This window comes from Rhineura floridana, chromosome 6 (assembly GCF_030035675.1).
Source record: "Rhineura floridana isolate rRhiFlo1 chromosome 6, rRhiFlo1.hap2, whole genome shotgun sequence".
In the NCBI taxonomy this organism is placed as follows: domain Eukaryota; kingdom Metazoa; phylum Chordata; class Lepidosauria; order Squamata; family Rhineuridae; genus Rhineura; species Rhineura floridana.
The window spans coordinates 147,397,973-147,416,209 of record NC_084485.1 but is presented as its reverse complement, the minus strand read 5'-3'; the positions used below and the strand labels follow the sequence as shown (position 1 = coordinate 147,416,209).

At 39.7% G+C, this 18,237-nt stretch overlaps 1 protein-coding gene across 5 annotated transcripts in view; it reads left to right on the top strand.

Moving 5' to 3' along the window:
• PRG4 (proteoglycan 4) overlaps window positions 1–18,237 on the top strand; it is a 66,281-nt gene that overhangs the window by 11,674 nt on the left and 36,370 nt on the right. For 2 of the 5 annotated variants that reach the window (XM_061634017.1, XM_061634015.1), the window contains exons 2-4: window positions 11,222–11,320; window positions 15,541–15,663; window positions 17,180–17,260. In XM_061634017.1, the coding sequence (XP_061490001.1) occupies window positions 11,227–11,320; window positions 15,541–15,663; window positions 17,180–17,260 (298 nt within the window). In that variant the 5' untranslated portion in view covers window positions 11,222–11,226. Of the gene's footprint in view, window positions 1–9,628; window positions 9,664–11,221; window positions 11,321–15,540; window positions 15,664–17,179; window positions 17,261–18,237 lie in introns of those variants that run through there. The other 3 variants (XM_061634019.1, XM_061634016.1, XM_061634020.1) reach the window with 3 other exon arrangements.

Here is an 18,237-nt window from a genome sequence, read left to right as displayed (position 1 = left end):
TTACAGATTGTGTAATTCATAAACATATCTGAGAGTCATGTTTATATAAATATTTCTTCATACTGTGTCCCAATAAGTATTTGATTTCACACTATGGTTGTAGATGATTTTTTCCTGTACATTTTAAGTGTGCCCTTCTTCCTGGGGGTGGTCATGGTTCTCCATTGTTTTCATCCTGAGGGGAGGATAGGCTGAGAGATGGTGAGTAGCACATTTAAGGTCTCTTCACCTCCCCCCCCCTTTTTAATTTGTATTTATTTTATATTTCTCCAATATCTTCCCTTGGCTGTTTTTATGTATTTTAAATATTTTTAGATTAAATAAATAGGAAATCATAATTGTGAACCTCCCTAAAAGCAATTGACCTATCCTTATGTTTTGGCAAAGTGATGGTGTGAAGGCATGCTGGTAGAACAAGAGACCATGTCTGAGGCATGTTATAAGGTGTTTGAGGACTTTGTCACACATTACTTTTTGAGACCTGTAGATTCATGTTGGAAAGAACACGTGCACGTTTTGAATGGTGGCTTGGGTGCTGTTTTTTCAGTCTACGCTGCATGCGTAGGGAAGGTGATACATCATCTGGCAGCTAGCTTCATAACGTGAGAATGAAAAACATTTGGATCACCATTCACTTGTTTACTTTTCTCACTATTGACACCACTTCATATATTACTTTTTCATACACAGAAATTTAATCTTTGTATAGGAAAAAGTATTTTGTAAAATGTGAAGGACAGTGGCTGCCCAGTCAGTATAACCACTGTACAAGATCTACTCAGCCACTGTAATTACCTTTTTGTTTTGAGTGCCCTTTTGTCTGGGTCTTGGTTCAGGTGTGTATCCAACTTTGATGTGCTTATGGAAGGGGTGTGCAAGTAGTGCCCCCCCAAGTGTGGAGGCTTGGACAAACATTGTGTTATGGAAAACCAAAGTCTGTGTGAAAGTACATATTTGGAAATGCCATCAGTGTAATCCTAAACACACTTAATAAATAATATTGAACTTGCACGTCACAAAATATATTACGGTCATGTCCATAAGCACCAGGAGGGTAGTCGCCCAGGGGATCTTAGTCCCTCTGCTGTTTGGGGGGCAGGGTCCCTATGTTTCCAAGCATCCTACAGTCAGCATGAAAAGGGAGTGTGTTAGTCACTGAGAAGAGTCTTCTAATAGGTTTCCTTGACTTTCCTGCTGATTGGAGCCACTCAGAGTGAAAGGAAGACTCTTCTCAATTGCTAACGCTCTCCACTTACATGCTGATTGGCTCCTAGAGATGTTTGTTGTTGTGAGAGAATGCATTAACTAAGATCTCATTCTTAATCCAGGAGTAAAAACGGGTGTATGTGGCTGCAACTATTATGAAGGGACTCTGCACTTCTGAATTTTCTACTAAACAACTGATAAATACCTATGTAACTTTGTGTCTGGAGACTTATTATTAAGAATCACTTTCCATAACTGTAATGTCCACACGCATGCATCCCAGACACCTAAATGAGGGGTGAGGGCAGCATAGGGACATAAGCAGATGTCTTATACCGGGGGTTCCCAAAGTTTTCTTCTACATAGACCACTGGAAAATTGCTGAGGGTCTGAAATTTACTATGGGCATATGCAAGATAATTAACTCCCATTAGTGATAAGAGCAAGAATTTGGGCTGTGCGTATGATATTGTAATTTAAAGGTGTAATTTTAATTTTGCTAGTTGTTTATGTCACTACTATTGCCATTACATTCAGTGATATACGGGAATTACTATTTACGAGTAACATTAGTACAAAAAACATTACTAAGGATTCTGTATGGTCTGGTACGGGAGGAGGTCCATGGGGGTGACACCATGAGTTACCGCACCAGGTGACGCCAACCCTAGTGACGCCACTGGGTGCAGGGGAGGAGAGGAATGAAAATAGCGTTGCACTGGCACTAATCCTTGCAGTAGCGCAATTATTTAACTGAATCCTGCCCCAGGTTAGTGGCCATCATCACACATTATGGCAGCAAATTCCCCGGTTTAACTATGCACCCTGTGAAGAACTTCCTTTTGTCTATCCTGAATCTCCCACCATTCAGCTTCATTGGATGACCCTGGGTTGTAGTATTATGGCAGAGGGAGAAAAAAAATGCAGAGCTTGGAAGATTACTTTTAAAAGTAATAAATTACCATTACAATTACATGGACCAAAAAAGTAGTAATGACCGTTACAATTACAATTGCTCTGAAAGTAACTGATTACTTTTTCTCAAAAATAATCACTACAATTACATTTCAGTTACTTTAAAAAAAACACCTACAAGGTGCTGGCCTTGGCTGCTGCACATCTAAGTAGGTTAAAAGAACATTAAAAATAAACACACATATAGAAAGGTAGTAGAATAATTATTTTTATCCATAAGATAGCAACGGTGGTCTCTCCACTGGTAAGGGTGGTGGTGATAGGAGGCAGAGGTCACTACTCAGATCTTTGCACATCAAACCAAGTGCACCCCCCCCACACACACACAGCCAGCAAGCACAATCTCTCTCACTTAACCACCCCCCAGACCCTGCCCTGCCACCAACTAAGGAACACTCACCCAAGCAAACATTTTCCCATGAGATGCAAAAAAGTTAAAATACTGCAAATGCAGCACAGTATCCAGAGAGGGTGGTGGAGGCCACTTTGTGTGCCAAGTCCAAACACAGCATGCATGCATTCTCTCTCTCTCTCTCTCTCTCTCTCTCACTCTCTCACACTCTCTCTCACATTCACACACACACTCTCTCTCACACACACACTCTCTCACACACACTCACACACTCACACACACTGTCTCTCTCACACACACTCACTCACACACACACACACACACAGTGTCATCTTTCACCTCCACAGTTCTTTATCTCCATTCTGTTGCTGCCTCCTTCTCTTCGTTTATCCATGTTCTTGACCTCCGGATCCTTTCCCCCTCCACTCCATTCTTCACCACCACCATCCATTTTTTTAAACAATTGTTTTCTCCACTCCATCCCATCTCACTCTCCACCTCCTCCCTCGTCATCTCCTACCCACCCACGGAGCATGAGGGAAGAGCGACGCTGCACAGAAGCCCAGTTTGAGGCACATGATTTTCATCCACAAATCAGAGGAGCAGAAGACTTTCTCTGTTCCCCCTACCAAGTAATGCCCAAACGTAATGCTGGAAACATTACAGTTACTCCACAAAAGTAATAAAATTACTCCTAGTTCGATTACAATCAAAATGTAAAGGAATTACCCACTCGTTCCTCAAAAAAGTAATGAATTACTTCCAAGCTCTGAAAAAATGTCTCTAGCCACTCTCTCTAAAATTCTCCAGAATTGCATATACTTCTATCAGGTCCCTGCCTTACTCATAGCAACATAGGAAGCTGCCTTATTGTCAGACCATTGGTCCATCTTGCTCAGTCTACACTGTCTACACCAGTGGTTCTTAACCTGTGGTCCATGGACCCATAGGGGGTCTGTGAACCAGGTGCAAAAAATAACAGCTTCCAATGCAATAAAATCATAGAATCATAGAGTTGGAAGGGGCCTTGGCCATCGAGTCCAACCCCCTGCTCACAGCAGGAAATCCACAGCTACAGCATCTCCCACAGATAGCTGTCCAGCCTCTGCTTGAAGACATCCAGCGAAGGGGATCCCACCACCTCCCTAGGCAGTCGGTTCCATTGCCGAACTGCCCTTACTGTCAAGAAGTTCCTTCTAATGTCCAATCTGAATCTACGCTCCTGCAACTTAAAACCATTAGACCTAGTCCTACCCTCTGGGGCAGCAGAGAACAAATCTGTACCCTCCTCTATGTGACAGCCCTTCAGGTACTTAAAGAGTGCAATCATGTCACCCCTCAGCCTTCTCTTCACCAGACTGAACATGCCAAGTTCCTTCAACCTTTCCTCATAAGACTTGTTCTCCATACCGGCTATCATCCTCATCGCCCTCTTCTGAACCCACTCTAACTAGTCTATATCTTTCTTAAAATGAGGCACCCAGAACTGAACGTAGTATTCCAGATGAGGCCTGACTAATGCAGAATATAGTGGGACTATTACTTCCCTCGACCTGGAAACTATAGCTCTGTTCATGCAGCCCAAAACCGTGTTTGCCTTTTTTGCCGCAGCATCACACTGCTGGGTCATGTTCAACTTGCGATCCACTACAATTCCAAGGTCCTTCTCACACGCACTACTGCTAAGCCGGGTATTTCCCATCCTGTACCCGTGCATTTTGTTTTTGTGGCCTAAATGCAGAATCTTGCATTTGTCTTTATTGAATGTCATTTTATTAATTTCAGCCCAATTTCCTAGTCTATCCAGGTCCCTTTGGATTTTATTCCTGTCTTCCATTGTGTTAGCTATCCCTCCCAGTTTCGTATCATCCGCAAGGCTTCCCTCCACCCCGTCATCTAAGTCATTGATAAAAATGTTGAAGAGTATCGGCCCCAGGACAGAGCCCTGTGGCATTCCACTCGAAACTTCCTTCCAGTCCGAAGCAGAGCCACTGATGACCACTCTTTGAGTACGGTTTTCCAACCAGTTGTGAATCCACCTGACAGTATTTCCATCTAGTCCACATTTGACCAGTTTGCTAATCAAAAGGTCGTGGGGGACTTTGTCAAACGCTTTGCTGAAATCTAGATAGATGACATCTACAGCATTTCCACCATCTACTAAGCTAGTGACCCGATCAAAAAAAGAGATGAGATTAGTTTGACAGGATTTTTTCTTGACAAACCCATGCTGGCTCCTACTAATCACAGCATTGTCATCTAGATAGTTGCCAATGGACTCTTTTATTATCTGTTCTAATATCTTTCCCAGTATTGAAGTCAGACTGACCGGCCTATAATTCCCCGGATCTTCTTTTTTTTACCCATTTTAAAGAGTGGGATGACGTTTGCCCATCTCCAATCCTCTGGCACCTCCAGGATTTCTCAAAGATGATGGCAAGAGGTTCTGAGAGTACATCAGCAAGTTCCTTCAATACTCTGGGATGCAGTTCATCAGGCCCTGGAGATTTGAACTCATTTAGGTTAACTACGTATTTCCTGACTATCTCCTTATCAATCTTGAACTGCAATCCCGACCCCTTACTGAGATTGCTACCGATGGAAGGTTGCACACTGTTCCCTTTTTGGGAGAAATACATTTTTTTATTTATCTGTGGGGGTCCATAGCTTTCACTTACCATGAAAACCCTATTCATAGGGTAGCCATAAGTCAGGATCGATTTGAAGGCAGTCCATTTCCATTTTTTAAGGTTAATTTATATTTCTAATTCCTCAAGCTTAAGTGTTATGTTCCAGGGCCAGCCCAAAACGTTTTGCTACCTGAGGTGGAGGACAAGATGGCACCCACTCCTATTCCACTCACAGAAGCTGGGTAAACTGGTAACTATTTCTTTTTTCAACACTGGTGGTGGAACAGCATCCGCCACAGGACGTGGGGGCAGCAGACTGGCTTAGGGGGTGCAAGGCAGGCTGTGTAGTGCACAGAGATCTCTCTTCCAACACCTCACCACTACTTTCTGCATCCTCAGCAACTGCTGCTTGAGGCAGCTTCCTCACTCTGCCTAATGGTAGGGCTGGTCTTGATGTTCCCATCTCTAAAATGGGCAGATGTTTTGTGGACAATTTTCTGCATACTTAATTCCTTGATGACATAATGTACATAATGTGACTTAGCTAACTTTCTTGAATTATCTGAATTATCTGCTCTACAGATCAGGCATTTTTCTGCTTTCCAGTTGTGGCACAGATTGTCTTGATCTGTGGTTGCTGGATATCTTGTGAGAATGGTATTGACCGGTGACAAAGGACTTGCCGCCCTGGGCTCCTGCTGGGAGGAAGGGTGGGATATAAATCAAATACATACATACATACATACATACATGCAATGGATGGAGAAGGAGAAGAGTGTATGTGTGTGTAAGAGAGAAGTCATGCTTAGTTTTAATTTAAATATTATATATGCAGCAAATCTTGACAACAGATTGGGGGGGTAGGGTCCAATCCACATACAAAATCCTGTTGGCACCTCAGAGTAAGCCCTGAGAGCAGGAGCTAGAGTTTGTTCCTTCCCCGAAAGTTTTTTTTAAATTGCATCTGTATTACAGATATAAATTACATATGCAAATTTGTACCATAGGTCGGTGTCCCAAGTTCTTTGAGTATCTAGCAATGCCCCTGGCAAAACAAATCTGAGCATTTGTCAAAACCAATACATCATTACTATAAGAGTGAATAAAATATGTGCAATAACAAGATTTTGTAAAAAGGATACATGTCCACCATGTAAAAAATGCCTTTCATTGCCTTGGAGCAATTGGGGGTATTTTGCCTAATTTTTCCTTGATCAGGAATTTCTATATACAGGTTTTTTTTAACATAGGTATTTCTAACATTTTATCCCCTCCCCCCAATTAAATAAATAAAGAGCTATTGTCCACCAATATTTTAAAATCATACTGTGGATATCATTATAAATGCCTTTTTGCCAGGGATATTTGCATGCTGTAATTCTGTTAGAACACAGTAAACAACAACAAAGAATATGTTATTACACACAGAATTTAGCTTCCTGACCATCTCGACTTTCATTTTAAAAAGCAAGCTGTTAGTCCTTATAGCTGTGAAAGTAGTGCCTGAAAGTAGACAAGCAATACCTTCTGAAATGTCAAAACCAGAGAGATAGTTAGTGTCACCCACTAACAAAAAACTCAATCAATGAGAAACAAAGGGAATCAATTACTAAAAGATCAAACCATAAAACCAAAGGCTATTCACTAATAGGCAAAAAACCTTGTGGTTTAAGAACGTACCTATTGCCTGCAGATATACAGCCATGTGGATTTTTCACATTCTGCAATGTTAGATTGAAAATACCCCCATGCCATCCTGATGCTTCCCATAAGCACATTTCAAAACAAAACTTTACAAAACTTATAGTCCTGAATTCAGAAAGGCTTGCTTAACAACCCTTTAAATGTTCATGGTGATACACAAAACAGTCAGAGAGAATTGAGAGTTCAAAGTGTAAAAAGAGAGAAAAACCAGACCCCTTTTGGACTTTTTTCTTTTGCTTCTGTTTCTGTGAATATGTGAAGTACAGCAACACTTTGCAACACTAAAAAAAAGCTCCAAAAACAATTGTGGAATAATGGCACTGACTGTTCTGCAGAAGAGTTTCCAATGGACATGAGGTGTGTCTCAAGTTTGCACAAGACAAAACAGGGGGAGGTGAAATATATTCTAGCAAAATTCTAGGTGTGGTCTATGATTTTAATTGACCATGCCCACTTTCCTTAAGTAGAGTAGTTTAAGCATAGGAGGCTGAAAACATGCATCTTGGGCAGGCCAAGTTTGTTTTTTCCAACAGCAACATATTGTAATGTCTGATTTTATATCAAATTGAAGTTTCAGATTTAACTGTTAATGTGCCCCAAATAGAAATAGAGCATAACCTCCAGTTTCAAACAAAAAAGGCTATCTTCACCATCATATGACATCGAACAATAAAAAGGCTTTGAAATTAATAAAAATAAATTTGACACAGATTGCTACAATGGATAATGAGAGAAATATAATTTTGTAGTTTAGATTCTCTATAGAAAACAGTAGTAACACAGAAAAGAAGCAAAATAAGAACACCAACAAACATACAAAAATGTAATTCTCCATTTTTGGAGATGGCAGGTGTTGCCACCACTCACCATCTGCTCAGAGGCACATGTTATCAAATTCTTCCAAGCTACATGGGAGGTGGATTGGACTGTGAAAAACTAACCCAAATTGTGAAAGACCAACCCCAAACTTCTTAAATTAATAAAAAATCAGCCAGGCAGTTTTTTAACTTTAAACTGTAGAAAGTGAAGGTCAGAGTATGAGGCAAGGTCAGTAACAAGATTACAGGTACTCAGTGAACATGGCTGATTTTTAATTAATTTCAACAAATTATGAGAACTCTGACAGAAAAAAGTCCAACAGGGGTCTGGTTTTTCCGCCTCTCTTTTTACACTTTGAACTCTCAATTCTCTCTGTTTTGTGTATCGCCATGAAAATTTAGAAGGTTGTTAAGCAGGCGTTTCTGAGTTCAGGACTATAAGTTTTGTAAGGTTTTGTTTTGAAATGAATTTATGGGAAGCATCAGAATGGCATGGGGGTATTTCAATTTAACAACGCAGAATGTGAAAAATCCACTCTGGCTGTATAATAACACCTAAGGGTAGAAACATACTCAACTGTTCTGCCGGTTCCCATGCATCTCCACCTCTCTTGTCTGAAAATGGGGGCAACAAACCCCGCCCTTTTTTACTGTAAAACCTGGTGGGATCAGCTTGAGTATGTTTTTTTTTTAAATCACTTCAAAGAGATTTTGCAACTGATCTGCAGATCAACCTGTTCCCCCTCCAGGTGTAGACAATGGAAATGCTTTGCTGTAGGTGACTAGTGTGCTTACAGTCTAAATATAGGATAGCAAACAGCAACAAAAGATTAAAAAAAATAACACTCATAGCATCATGAAAAGTTTTAAATACTGAATTCCAAGAAGGTCAACAGAAGGCTCATTAACAGATATTATCTTTAACATAATAATAAATGCCTGTAAAAATAAAAGGTTCCGAACGAGTTCAAAATGAAGAGTTCACCTGGTTCTGAAAACACCAAGTGTGCCTGGCAAGCCTGTCTGTGGAGTGCATAACTAGAGAACAGCTACTAAAAAGGACCTCTTCCTGGTGGTTGCCCATTGCATCTTGTTAGGCAGGGCTACCGAAGTCTGGGAGAAGGTGATCCTTTACATAAGGGATGGCAAATTAAGATTTCCCATGGCAGGAATTAGGCTTTAGGGCTCAAAGTAACATCTTTCCTTTCCCCCACAGCTTGCATAATCAGAATAAATTACGAGAATAAATAATCAGAACACATTTATCTAATTTGTACAAGTTGCGGAGATTAGTTTTGTGCGCCCAAAATTCTTGGTTGCCTACGTGTGGATTTTTAGTTTTAGTTTTAAATAGTGCTGAGTATGCACACTCCTGTTGTTAGTATAATTCCTTTAAGTCTGGATGGACAGTGTAAGAAAAACAGGACTTTGCCAAAGCCCAGCAAAATCAATAGGTTGAATTTGAGGAATAGCTTCCCATCCACCCCAGGCTATAGAAGGTAGTAGTCCCTAGTGACTTTAACAGGGGCACAGCACCCCACCAATCAGTGGTGCTCCTTCAGACTCTCCACCCAACGCTGTGATTTTGTGTGTTTCAACTCATATTTCACATTTTTAAAGATCCTCTTTTGTTTAATTTGACATCTTTGATCATAATGATCTGCTACTTCTATTAATGCTAATACCTGGCAGATACATCTCTTCTCTTAGGACAGTTTGTTCGCTTAACTAAAATATTAGAAATGTGTTGACTAATAAGTCTCTTTTTTATAGTTATTTTTCTTAATGGGAGTGTTTTCCAGCTGGTGCTGTCTAGTCTTCTGGGATGATTTCCAACAGATGTGGAAAATTTGCTGTCATGGGTTGTCACAGCTGGTTTTGTCTAACATGTTGCTTAACTAGTTCATCCCAATATATTCTCACCAATACATATATAAGCATGTGAAGAATCACTGCAAACAGACACAGCCATTGGAGGGTAAGTGGAACATCTATGTTCTGCGTGCAGAACTTTGTTCAAAGGGTTCATACCCTTTGAGAACATTCAGGACTAAAATGTTATGTGAGAGCGTAATTTATAAATATAGAATAAATAAGGGTGATATCTAAGTAATAATCAGAGTAGACCTATTGAAATCAATAGACTTAAATTCATTTATTTCAAAAGGGGCAATCTGAGTATGATTGACATTGGCTATCACACTTAACCTCTTTGTTATTATTTTAAAAATATTGGGACTGACAGATGGTTGTATGTGGATCTAGATAGATAGATAGATAGATAGATAGATAGATAGATAGATAGATAGATAGATAGATAGATAGATAGATAGATAGATAGATAGATGTGTGTATATTATTTGAAACAAAGAATGTTGCTGAAAATCCAGAGGACACTGTTGTTAAAAAGAGGGGGAAGAATTGATCTCATGAGTTTGAGACATTGTCCATTTTATAGAGCTGAGTGTGGTTAATGATATATACATAAATTATATATGTTTCATATATTTAAGCTTATATTTTCTGTTTTACTTGCCATCTTCAATCATAAATAATACTAATAATAAAACAGTAGATTTAATAATAATGTTATGTTTTTTAACCTCTTCTCACCCAGAATGTGGGTCCTGAGTTAGATTACATAGATTTAAAAATACACAGCATGCCTAAAACCATACAGAAATGTAAAACACAAAAACTACATAAACAAATCCATAGAATCCTTAAAATCCTTTAAAAATATAAGTATAATGGCATCAATGGTATAAATCATAATATGACATCTACATATATGTAGCACTTGAACAAATCATGTTATAGTCTATGATGTGTTTATCTTGTTCTATGTATTCTTCATGCTTTGCTGATATGAAATATATAATTTATAAGAAATATATCTTCACAGGTCAACATTAAGGTTGCAATCCTATACACACTTACCGGTGGAAAGATCTGTCAGTTTTGCTTCTCTCAGTTTCTTACTTTTCCAATCTTAAATCCAGCTCTCCACGTTACTATAACAATTTGCATTTTTTTTTTTAAAAAAGAAATCCTCATGAAAATTCTTCAGCAATTTAGTGCAAATTTCTCCTAATAAATACATTTGTGTAGGCAGTTTTGACTAATGCATACATTTTCATTTCTCATCATATAGTGAATTTGGCATGTTATTTCCACATATATTCATTTTTATGCACACTTTCCCCTGATATATGCATTTTTGTAAACATTATTTGGTTGGCAAACTGCATCACAAAATTTGAATAAGTGCGAATTTTGAAGGATGTCTGTTTCGGTTCTCATATTGTTTTGGAAAGTGAAATGTAAACTGAATCGAAATCCTTGCCCATCCCTTCCTGGGAGAAAGTCTCATTGAACTTGGTGTAGCTTACTTCAAAGTAGGCATTTATAGGATTGCACAGTGAGTTTATAAATAACATAAACATTGGATATAGTTTTGATGTTATATGCTTGGATGTTAGAATAATAATTGTATGGAGATGATAAAGAAATAAACAATATTTATTTATTTAAAGGCAGGATGCTATCCCTGAAAATTACCATGGCATGGAATATATATTGGATCTCCTTACTTCTGCTTTCAGTGTTTTTGGCACAGCAAGTTTCTGCGCAAGGTATTGTAACATGCCAAGCAAATGCAATGTTGTTTGAGTAGCATGAGATTACCTAGTTAAAGTATGAAGATTTAAAATGAATAAAAATATACCTAGGCAATCCTAATGGCTAGAGCTCATGTTTATGATTAGAAAAGAAATACCGTTCCTCATGGTGATGGATCTTCCTCCCCACTGTAATGTTTGGAAGCACTCACCATGATGTTCTAGAAAATCATTCTTATTTGTATTTATTTTTTACAAAAATTCTGCTGCTTTCCCTTCCATTAGTGCAGGTGTGGGGATCCTTTGGTTCTCCATATGTTGCTGAACTATAACTCCCATCATACCTGGCTACATCTGGAGGGCCAAAAGTTCCCCACACCTGCATTAGTGGGTGATTGGATCACCCTTTTTGTGAGCAGATGTATGCTCACAGAATCTTGGAGTTAAAATACAAAAACACATTTGACATCACATCTACTTTTTAAAAGGTGTTTAAAAATGCAAATAGCATCTTCCCTGGGGTGTGTGTGTGTGTGGTGCTGATCAGGACTGTAGCAAGCTTGAAGGGGGACTATGACTTTTTCATCTCCTCCTTTAGTCCTAAGGAAAATCCTTCTTATGACACTGGCATTTGCTTTGGAGAGAAATCTCACATTGGTACCATTAAGCCAACGAGTTGACTGTAATGTGAAAAAGCAGTATATATTTGCTGTAATTATAAATCAACACATTTTATTACTAGTTTCTGTGATAGTCATAATATATGCATAATACAGAAACTCAGGGTATGATGAAGTTAAAGTTGAGCACTTTTAAGTCCCATTAATGACAAAAATGAAGTATGAGCCTTAACAGTAACTTTGGCTAGATTATGTCTAGTCATCTGGGTAGATCAGTTTCCATTCACTACATTGTAACTATCTAAACTCTTTCTTCTTCTTTTGCCATATTTCATTCAAGTTGGGGAAGATGTGCTGCACGGGGAATTTGTGCATGAGGACAGAAATGAAAGATTGCATGTTATATTAATGTATGCCCAATCTTATGCTTTCAGTGAACTGTAAGAAGTCACTTATCTTTTATGCTTTAGTTATGCTCTCTGCAGGAACTAGAGCACATGTACTCAATGCTTTCACAAAACTGAAACTTTACAAAATAATTATCTGTTTCAAGTCTTGCTTTGAAATGTTATGGCCATATGTGTGACCAATCAGTGTTGTTTGGAAAAGTGTCACTATTGTCTCCCATATTGTAGTCATGTTGTTTCTTGTCTCTGGTTGCATCTAGAAATTCCAGCTCCTTGACTTGAGTAATTTCATTTGGCTTGTCCGTGAAATGTTTGGTCTACCTTCTTCAAAGGGAAGCATGCCTTGGTGCACTGAACAGCACTGAAGTTTAGTCCACTTTCCCACACATGCTCACTTCAGTTGGCTAGAATCACAGCCTCTATCTGATTCTGTACTAGCCCTGAATGTTTATTTCCCAAAACTGTTGTGATCCTAGTAGGATTTCATGCAGGGAGATTGAATATTAAATAGTTGCTCAATCTGGCAGAGGAAAAAAGGAAAATGAAAATATTTTGTCTGGATGGATTATACATGTTTTTTTTGCTCAGGATTGGCCCTGGGAATGGATGCTGGGCTCTTTGAGAGTTTAGTTCCTGGGAACATCTCCTAGCAAATTGTGGATGATCCTTCTTTTTTACAAGTATATTGTCTGTGGGAGTTATGCTGGAGGTGGCAAATGAGGTGCAACTATCCTTGAATTGACTTTAAATGGAAGCTGTATTCTTCCTTTTCATCCTTGTAGGTGCACCTCTAGGCCACTTTCAAATGATCGTAAAACCAGACCAACGTAGGAGCATAGAAATCTCTCTTATACTAAGTCAGAACCTTGGTCCATTTAGCTCCAAATTGGCCACACTGACTGGCAGTGACCTTCCAGGGATTCAGGCAGCTGCCCCCATCCCAACCTGGATATTTTGCATGCAAAGCACATGGTCTACTACTGAGCTGTGGCCTTAACTCCCTTTTTTTAGGGTAGAGGTTAACTAGCATTTTTGCTCCAACCAGAGCAGATGTTAGCTAGTATCATGAAGATAATATTACAGCATAAATGCAATCTACCTCTAGCATATCATAGGCACTGTATGGCAATTGGAATGAACCTACTTTACACAGGAGAACTGTTGTAAAAGTAGAGTGCGTGCCCAACGTTCTATGTGTGCTTGATTCTTTAAGAGCCGATGTGATATAGTAGCTATATCTATTATACAACACAAGCTTTTAAAGAATCAAGCACAGTGTTGGATTGCAGAGTGGAAGGGATGGCACTCATTGCCAGTGGTAGAGCACAGAAAATCCCTAGGTTCAATCACCAGCACCTCCAGGTAGGTCTGGGAAATATTCCTGTCTGAGACCTTAAGGAGCTCCTGCCAGTCAGTGTAGGCAGTACTGAGAAAGATGGGCCAATGGCCTGACTCAGTATAACACAGCTTCCTATGTTCAAGTTTTTGCTTAAGGCCTAACGGATGTGGTTGTTGTAAGGATAAAATCAGACAATCCTATGTATTGGACAATCCTTCCTTGGAGGAAGGGTGGCTGCCTGAAGGACTCAGAACTGTGACTCTACAAATACATGGAATAACGAGTACAGTAGTTACTCCATATATTTGTAGAGTCACAGTTCTGAGTCCTTTAGGTCCAATCAGATAGCAGGGTCATGTTAACCAACACTGAAATGTATTCAGGCACTATGAAGAATGACCATGCTACCACAGTTTTTAGCTGAAGGGTAGTTCACCTGGGCTAAAGTTTCACAAGGACAAAATGGCCTTATTGCCCAAGGAATTGCATGTGTTGTGCAAGCACCAGAGCCAGCTATAATATTCTTGTGGTAATCAAGCCTTTCTATGAGGTAAGCGTTGATCAGGTGCAACATGCAAAATCTACATGAGTCAAAAGAATATATTATTTTATTATATTATATAAAATGCGTGATGGGAGCAAACGTCTACCTTGTATTCTATTACTGAACCCTTCCCTGTTCTTAGTGTTTCAGCTGACTGTGAAGGAGATTTTTTTCAGTCAAGTTAAAGAAAAGAAAGAATCAATTCAATCTCACATCTCCTGAGATCAAATTGATTGGTTACTTGAGTAGAGTGTTTCCAGATAAAACAAAATATCTCCAACATCAGCTCAGTGGTAGAGCATTGGCCTTGCATGCAAAAGGTCCCAGGTTCAATCCCTGGCATCTCCAGGGAGGCCTGGGAGATACTCACTGTCTGAAATCTTGGACAGTCATTGTTAGTCAATGTAGACAATACTGAGCTAGATGGAGCAATGGTCTGGCTCCATATAAAGCAGGGTCCTGTCTTCTATCAGCATTTAACTACATTCAGTTCATCTAAGCTTGTAAGATATATGAAAGTATTCTCCTTTTTTACAAAAAAAGGAATAAATAATAGTATTCCTTTTTTTAAAAAATAGGAGTAAAAAAAAGAGATGAGATTCAAAGTGGCCTGTGTGCAAAGTCGCCCTGTGAGCACAGTAGGATTGCCAAGTTTCTCTTCCAGCTGCAGTCTTTTCATCGGACATTTTCTTCTGTTCTAGAAGTCCCCCCAGTCTTCAAGAGGCTTTTCAGGGGGCACAAGGGGCTTCAATGAAAAGGGGAACTTCTAAAAAAGAGACCTGTTATTCTGTACACAGCCTTCTTGATGGCAGCCTATATTCTTATGTTTTGATCATGCTAACATAATTTTGCCCACTACATGGCCTCATGCAACCATTTCACATCTTACAGAGTGCAATCCATTGATAACTGCTACTCAGTACTTCCGTTCCTGGCATGAGTGTTGCATGGGGTAATTTCCTGACAGAGTTTACTTATGATACTGGTGGGAAAGCTGTGGCCCTTCAGATGTTGTTGGATGACACCTCCCATCAACTCTGAGCATTTGCTATGCTGGCTGGGGCTGATAGGAGTTGGAGTCCAGTAACAATGGGAGGGCCACAGCTTTGCCACCCCTGCCCTTTGACAATGGAAATATCCCTAATGCTTGGAAGAACTCAGTGACTTTGACAGGCATTAGGTTGAAGCTATACAGTTCTACCGATTTTTTTAAAAGGTGAGGGTGAGCTACCACTACCCCCCTCTCCCCAATGCTTTGCCATTCGCTCTTTCCCAGCATATTGTTCTGCTTTGGCAATGTTTACAGAGGTATTGTGTGATTTTAGATCTTTCAAGCTGCACGGGGAGATGTGGGGAAGGGTATTCTAGGAAGCATGACTGCCAGTGTGATAGTAACTGCCATCTCTACATGGAGTGCTGCACAGATTACAAGACAGTCTGCATTGGAGGTAAGTCCTCAACTGCAGTCATTTTTTTTTAAGGCGATTAAGCACTGTTATGTTCCATTAAGACCGTGGTTTTCAAACTGTTTCTTTTGGGAAGCCTGTTGGGGTTTCTCAAGAAGATCCGAAATGGTAGACAAGCTGCCCTGCAAGCAGGGAGGGGTGAACCTGACAATCCTGTTTTTTCTCAGTTACCCGTTTTCCAGTCTGAAATGCAATTCTCCACATTTCCACATTTGTTTGCAAATTTTTTAAAAGTCTTCATGCAAATTCAGCAGCATTTTAGTGTGAATTTCTTCTAATATATACATTTGATGTAATTTTTACCTAATATACATATTTTGCAAGGAATCCTCCCCAACAGAATGCATTTTTATATGGTTTTTTCATTCATTTATGCATTTTTATGCATGCTTTTCCCTAGTAGATGCATTTTTGTACACACTACGTGGCTGGAGCACTGCATTGCAAATTCAGAGAAATGTGCATTTCAAAGGATGGCTGCGTTTTAGTTCATATAGTGGAAATTAGGGAGTTTCACCTTTAAATGTGAATTGAACCAAATCCTGCCCCCTGTCCCTATCTGCAAATCAGCCAGTCTGACCTTACTGATCTTCTCCTGCCATGTGGAGGTGCAGGGAAGTGTTGGGCGCATGTTAGGGGGTGCTATCAGTTTGCGTGTGTGCAAAAAGCAGGCCCAGCAGGCCTGGCCATCAGTCCACAGGAACAGATTGTGCATCCTACAAACCTATGCCAGGCAAACGAATTCCACAGCGAATATGCTGGGGGGCTCCTTACCAGACAAACAAGTTGATGAGGAAATGGGAAAGAATTCCATAATGGTAGAAAGCAGGACCAGCTCTATGATTGAAGGGGTAATGTTGATGGGCCTCCTCAGGCATACCTAGTAGTGTTGGCAGCGGCAGAAGCAGTGCTCTAATGGAGGCTAGGACCTGTCATTTTAGTTTCTCACAATGCCCAGATTGCCCAACATGGTATCACTCCAAAGCATTCTGGGAAATTTGAATGGTGGCTTGCAGACCCAGCCACCTGATGCGAGAGGAGGCCCAGTAGGAAGTTTGTATAGCCACTGCCTTAAGATCCTTCACTTTGATACCTGTTACTCTTGTCTCAGTGTTTTTGATGTTCTTTTTTCTGTCTCTTTCTGTCTGTCTGTCTTTAGTGAATATTGTATTGTGATTTGCAAACTTAGTGTCAGTTCTCCTGGCACAATTTTGAGACGTGCATGAGGTAATTCCTGTGGGTGTTGGTAGAAACATATGTCTTATGAATGACTTCTACATACAATTTGTTCCTGTTTAATACTCCTCAGTGAACCAACGTGCCATTAACTAAACATGATTCAAGTATATCCACTCATGGGAATAAGCTAATAGGAATTATTCAGTTTCTGAAAATCATGTTGTAAAAATTGAGCCTCTCACATTCAAAGAGCTTTAAGCATGACTTTTCAGGTGTCCTGTATTTTTTTAGTACATTATCTAAATTCTAATGCAAACAGGCACATTTGGCCGACTCTTCCCAGCGTTAAATCAACACAAGCAAGCTCTCCGGTTCGTTATATGGGAAGCAATCCAAACAAGTGAGTGTTCCAATATATGTCATATACTTTGTGACAGTGGGCTTTGAAGATGGCCTAATTCAGAATCTATACCCAGACCAGACCACAATGTCTTGTGTGTGTGTTTCACAAGTGCCTATCATTCAAATGGACAAAGAAGTATATAATGTGCCATATTTTACTTGCTGGTTTTTTGCAAACCTCCACCATAAAACCAAAGAATATAGAGATTTGGCATGTAAGTTCTTGCAGTTACATTTGATGGAAAGAAAAATGGAACAATACACTCTTCTCCTGCACGTGTGCACACACAGAAATATGTAAATAATGCACTATAGTATTAATTTTCAAGTGGCATTACATGATGAACAATGACATTCTTGTATTTGTAAGATTGTAGTAACACTGTAAAGTAAGTAAAATTTAATTTTTGTGTCGCCTATCTGGCCGAAGCCACTCTAGGTGACGTACATATTAAAATTAATAAAATACAATATTACTGGGGTAATGAAAATGAGTTCAAAGGGACCACAGCATCAATTCTAAATTATATCCAATGTGCCACAAATTAACATACAAATTTACAAACTTAAATTTTTTACCAACTTAGACAGAGGTCATAAATAAATTCAGAGGACTTTGATTTCTGATGATAGTGATCACTCAGTTTACATCAACATTTTCAGTCTTGAATCCAGTGGTGTCTCTTCAATGACAGAGCATTCTTTGGACTAATGCAGGCTTCCAGCAGTAGAACAGGAAGGGAGGCGATTTTTGCCAGCTGCCCCCCCCCGCAGCCCCTCACACCATCTCCCACACTGTTCTGAAGTGTCTGCCAACCCTCTGGAGCATGCTTAAGGAATCCTTAGCAGGAAGGGGGGAATCAGTAAAACTTCCCTAGGTCCTTCCTGTTCCTCTGATGAAAAACGCAACTGGGTCAAAGTGCCTTCCATAAATGGAGGGATACCTCTGGATACAACCCACCTCACTACATGATC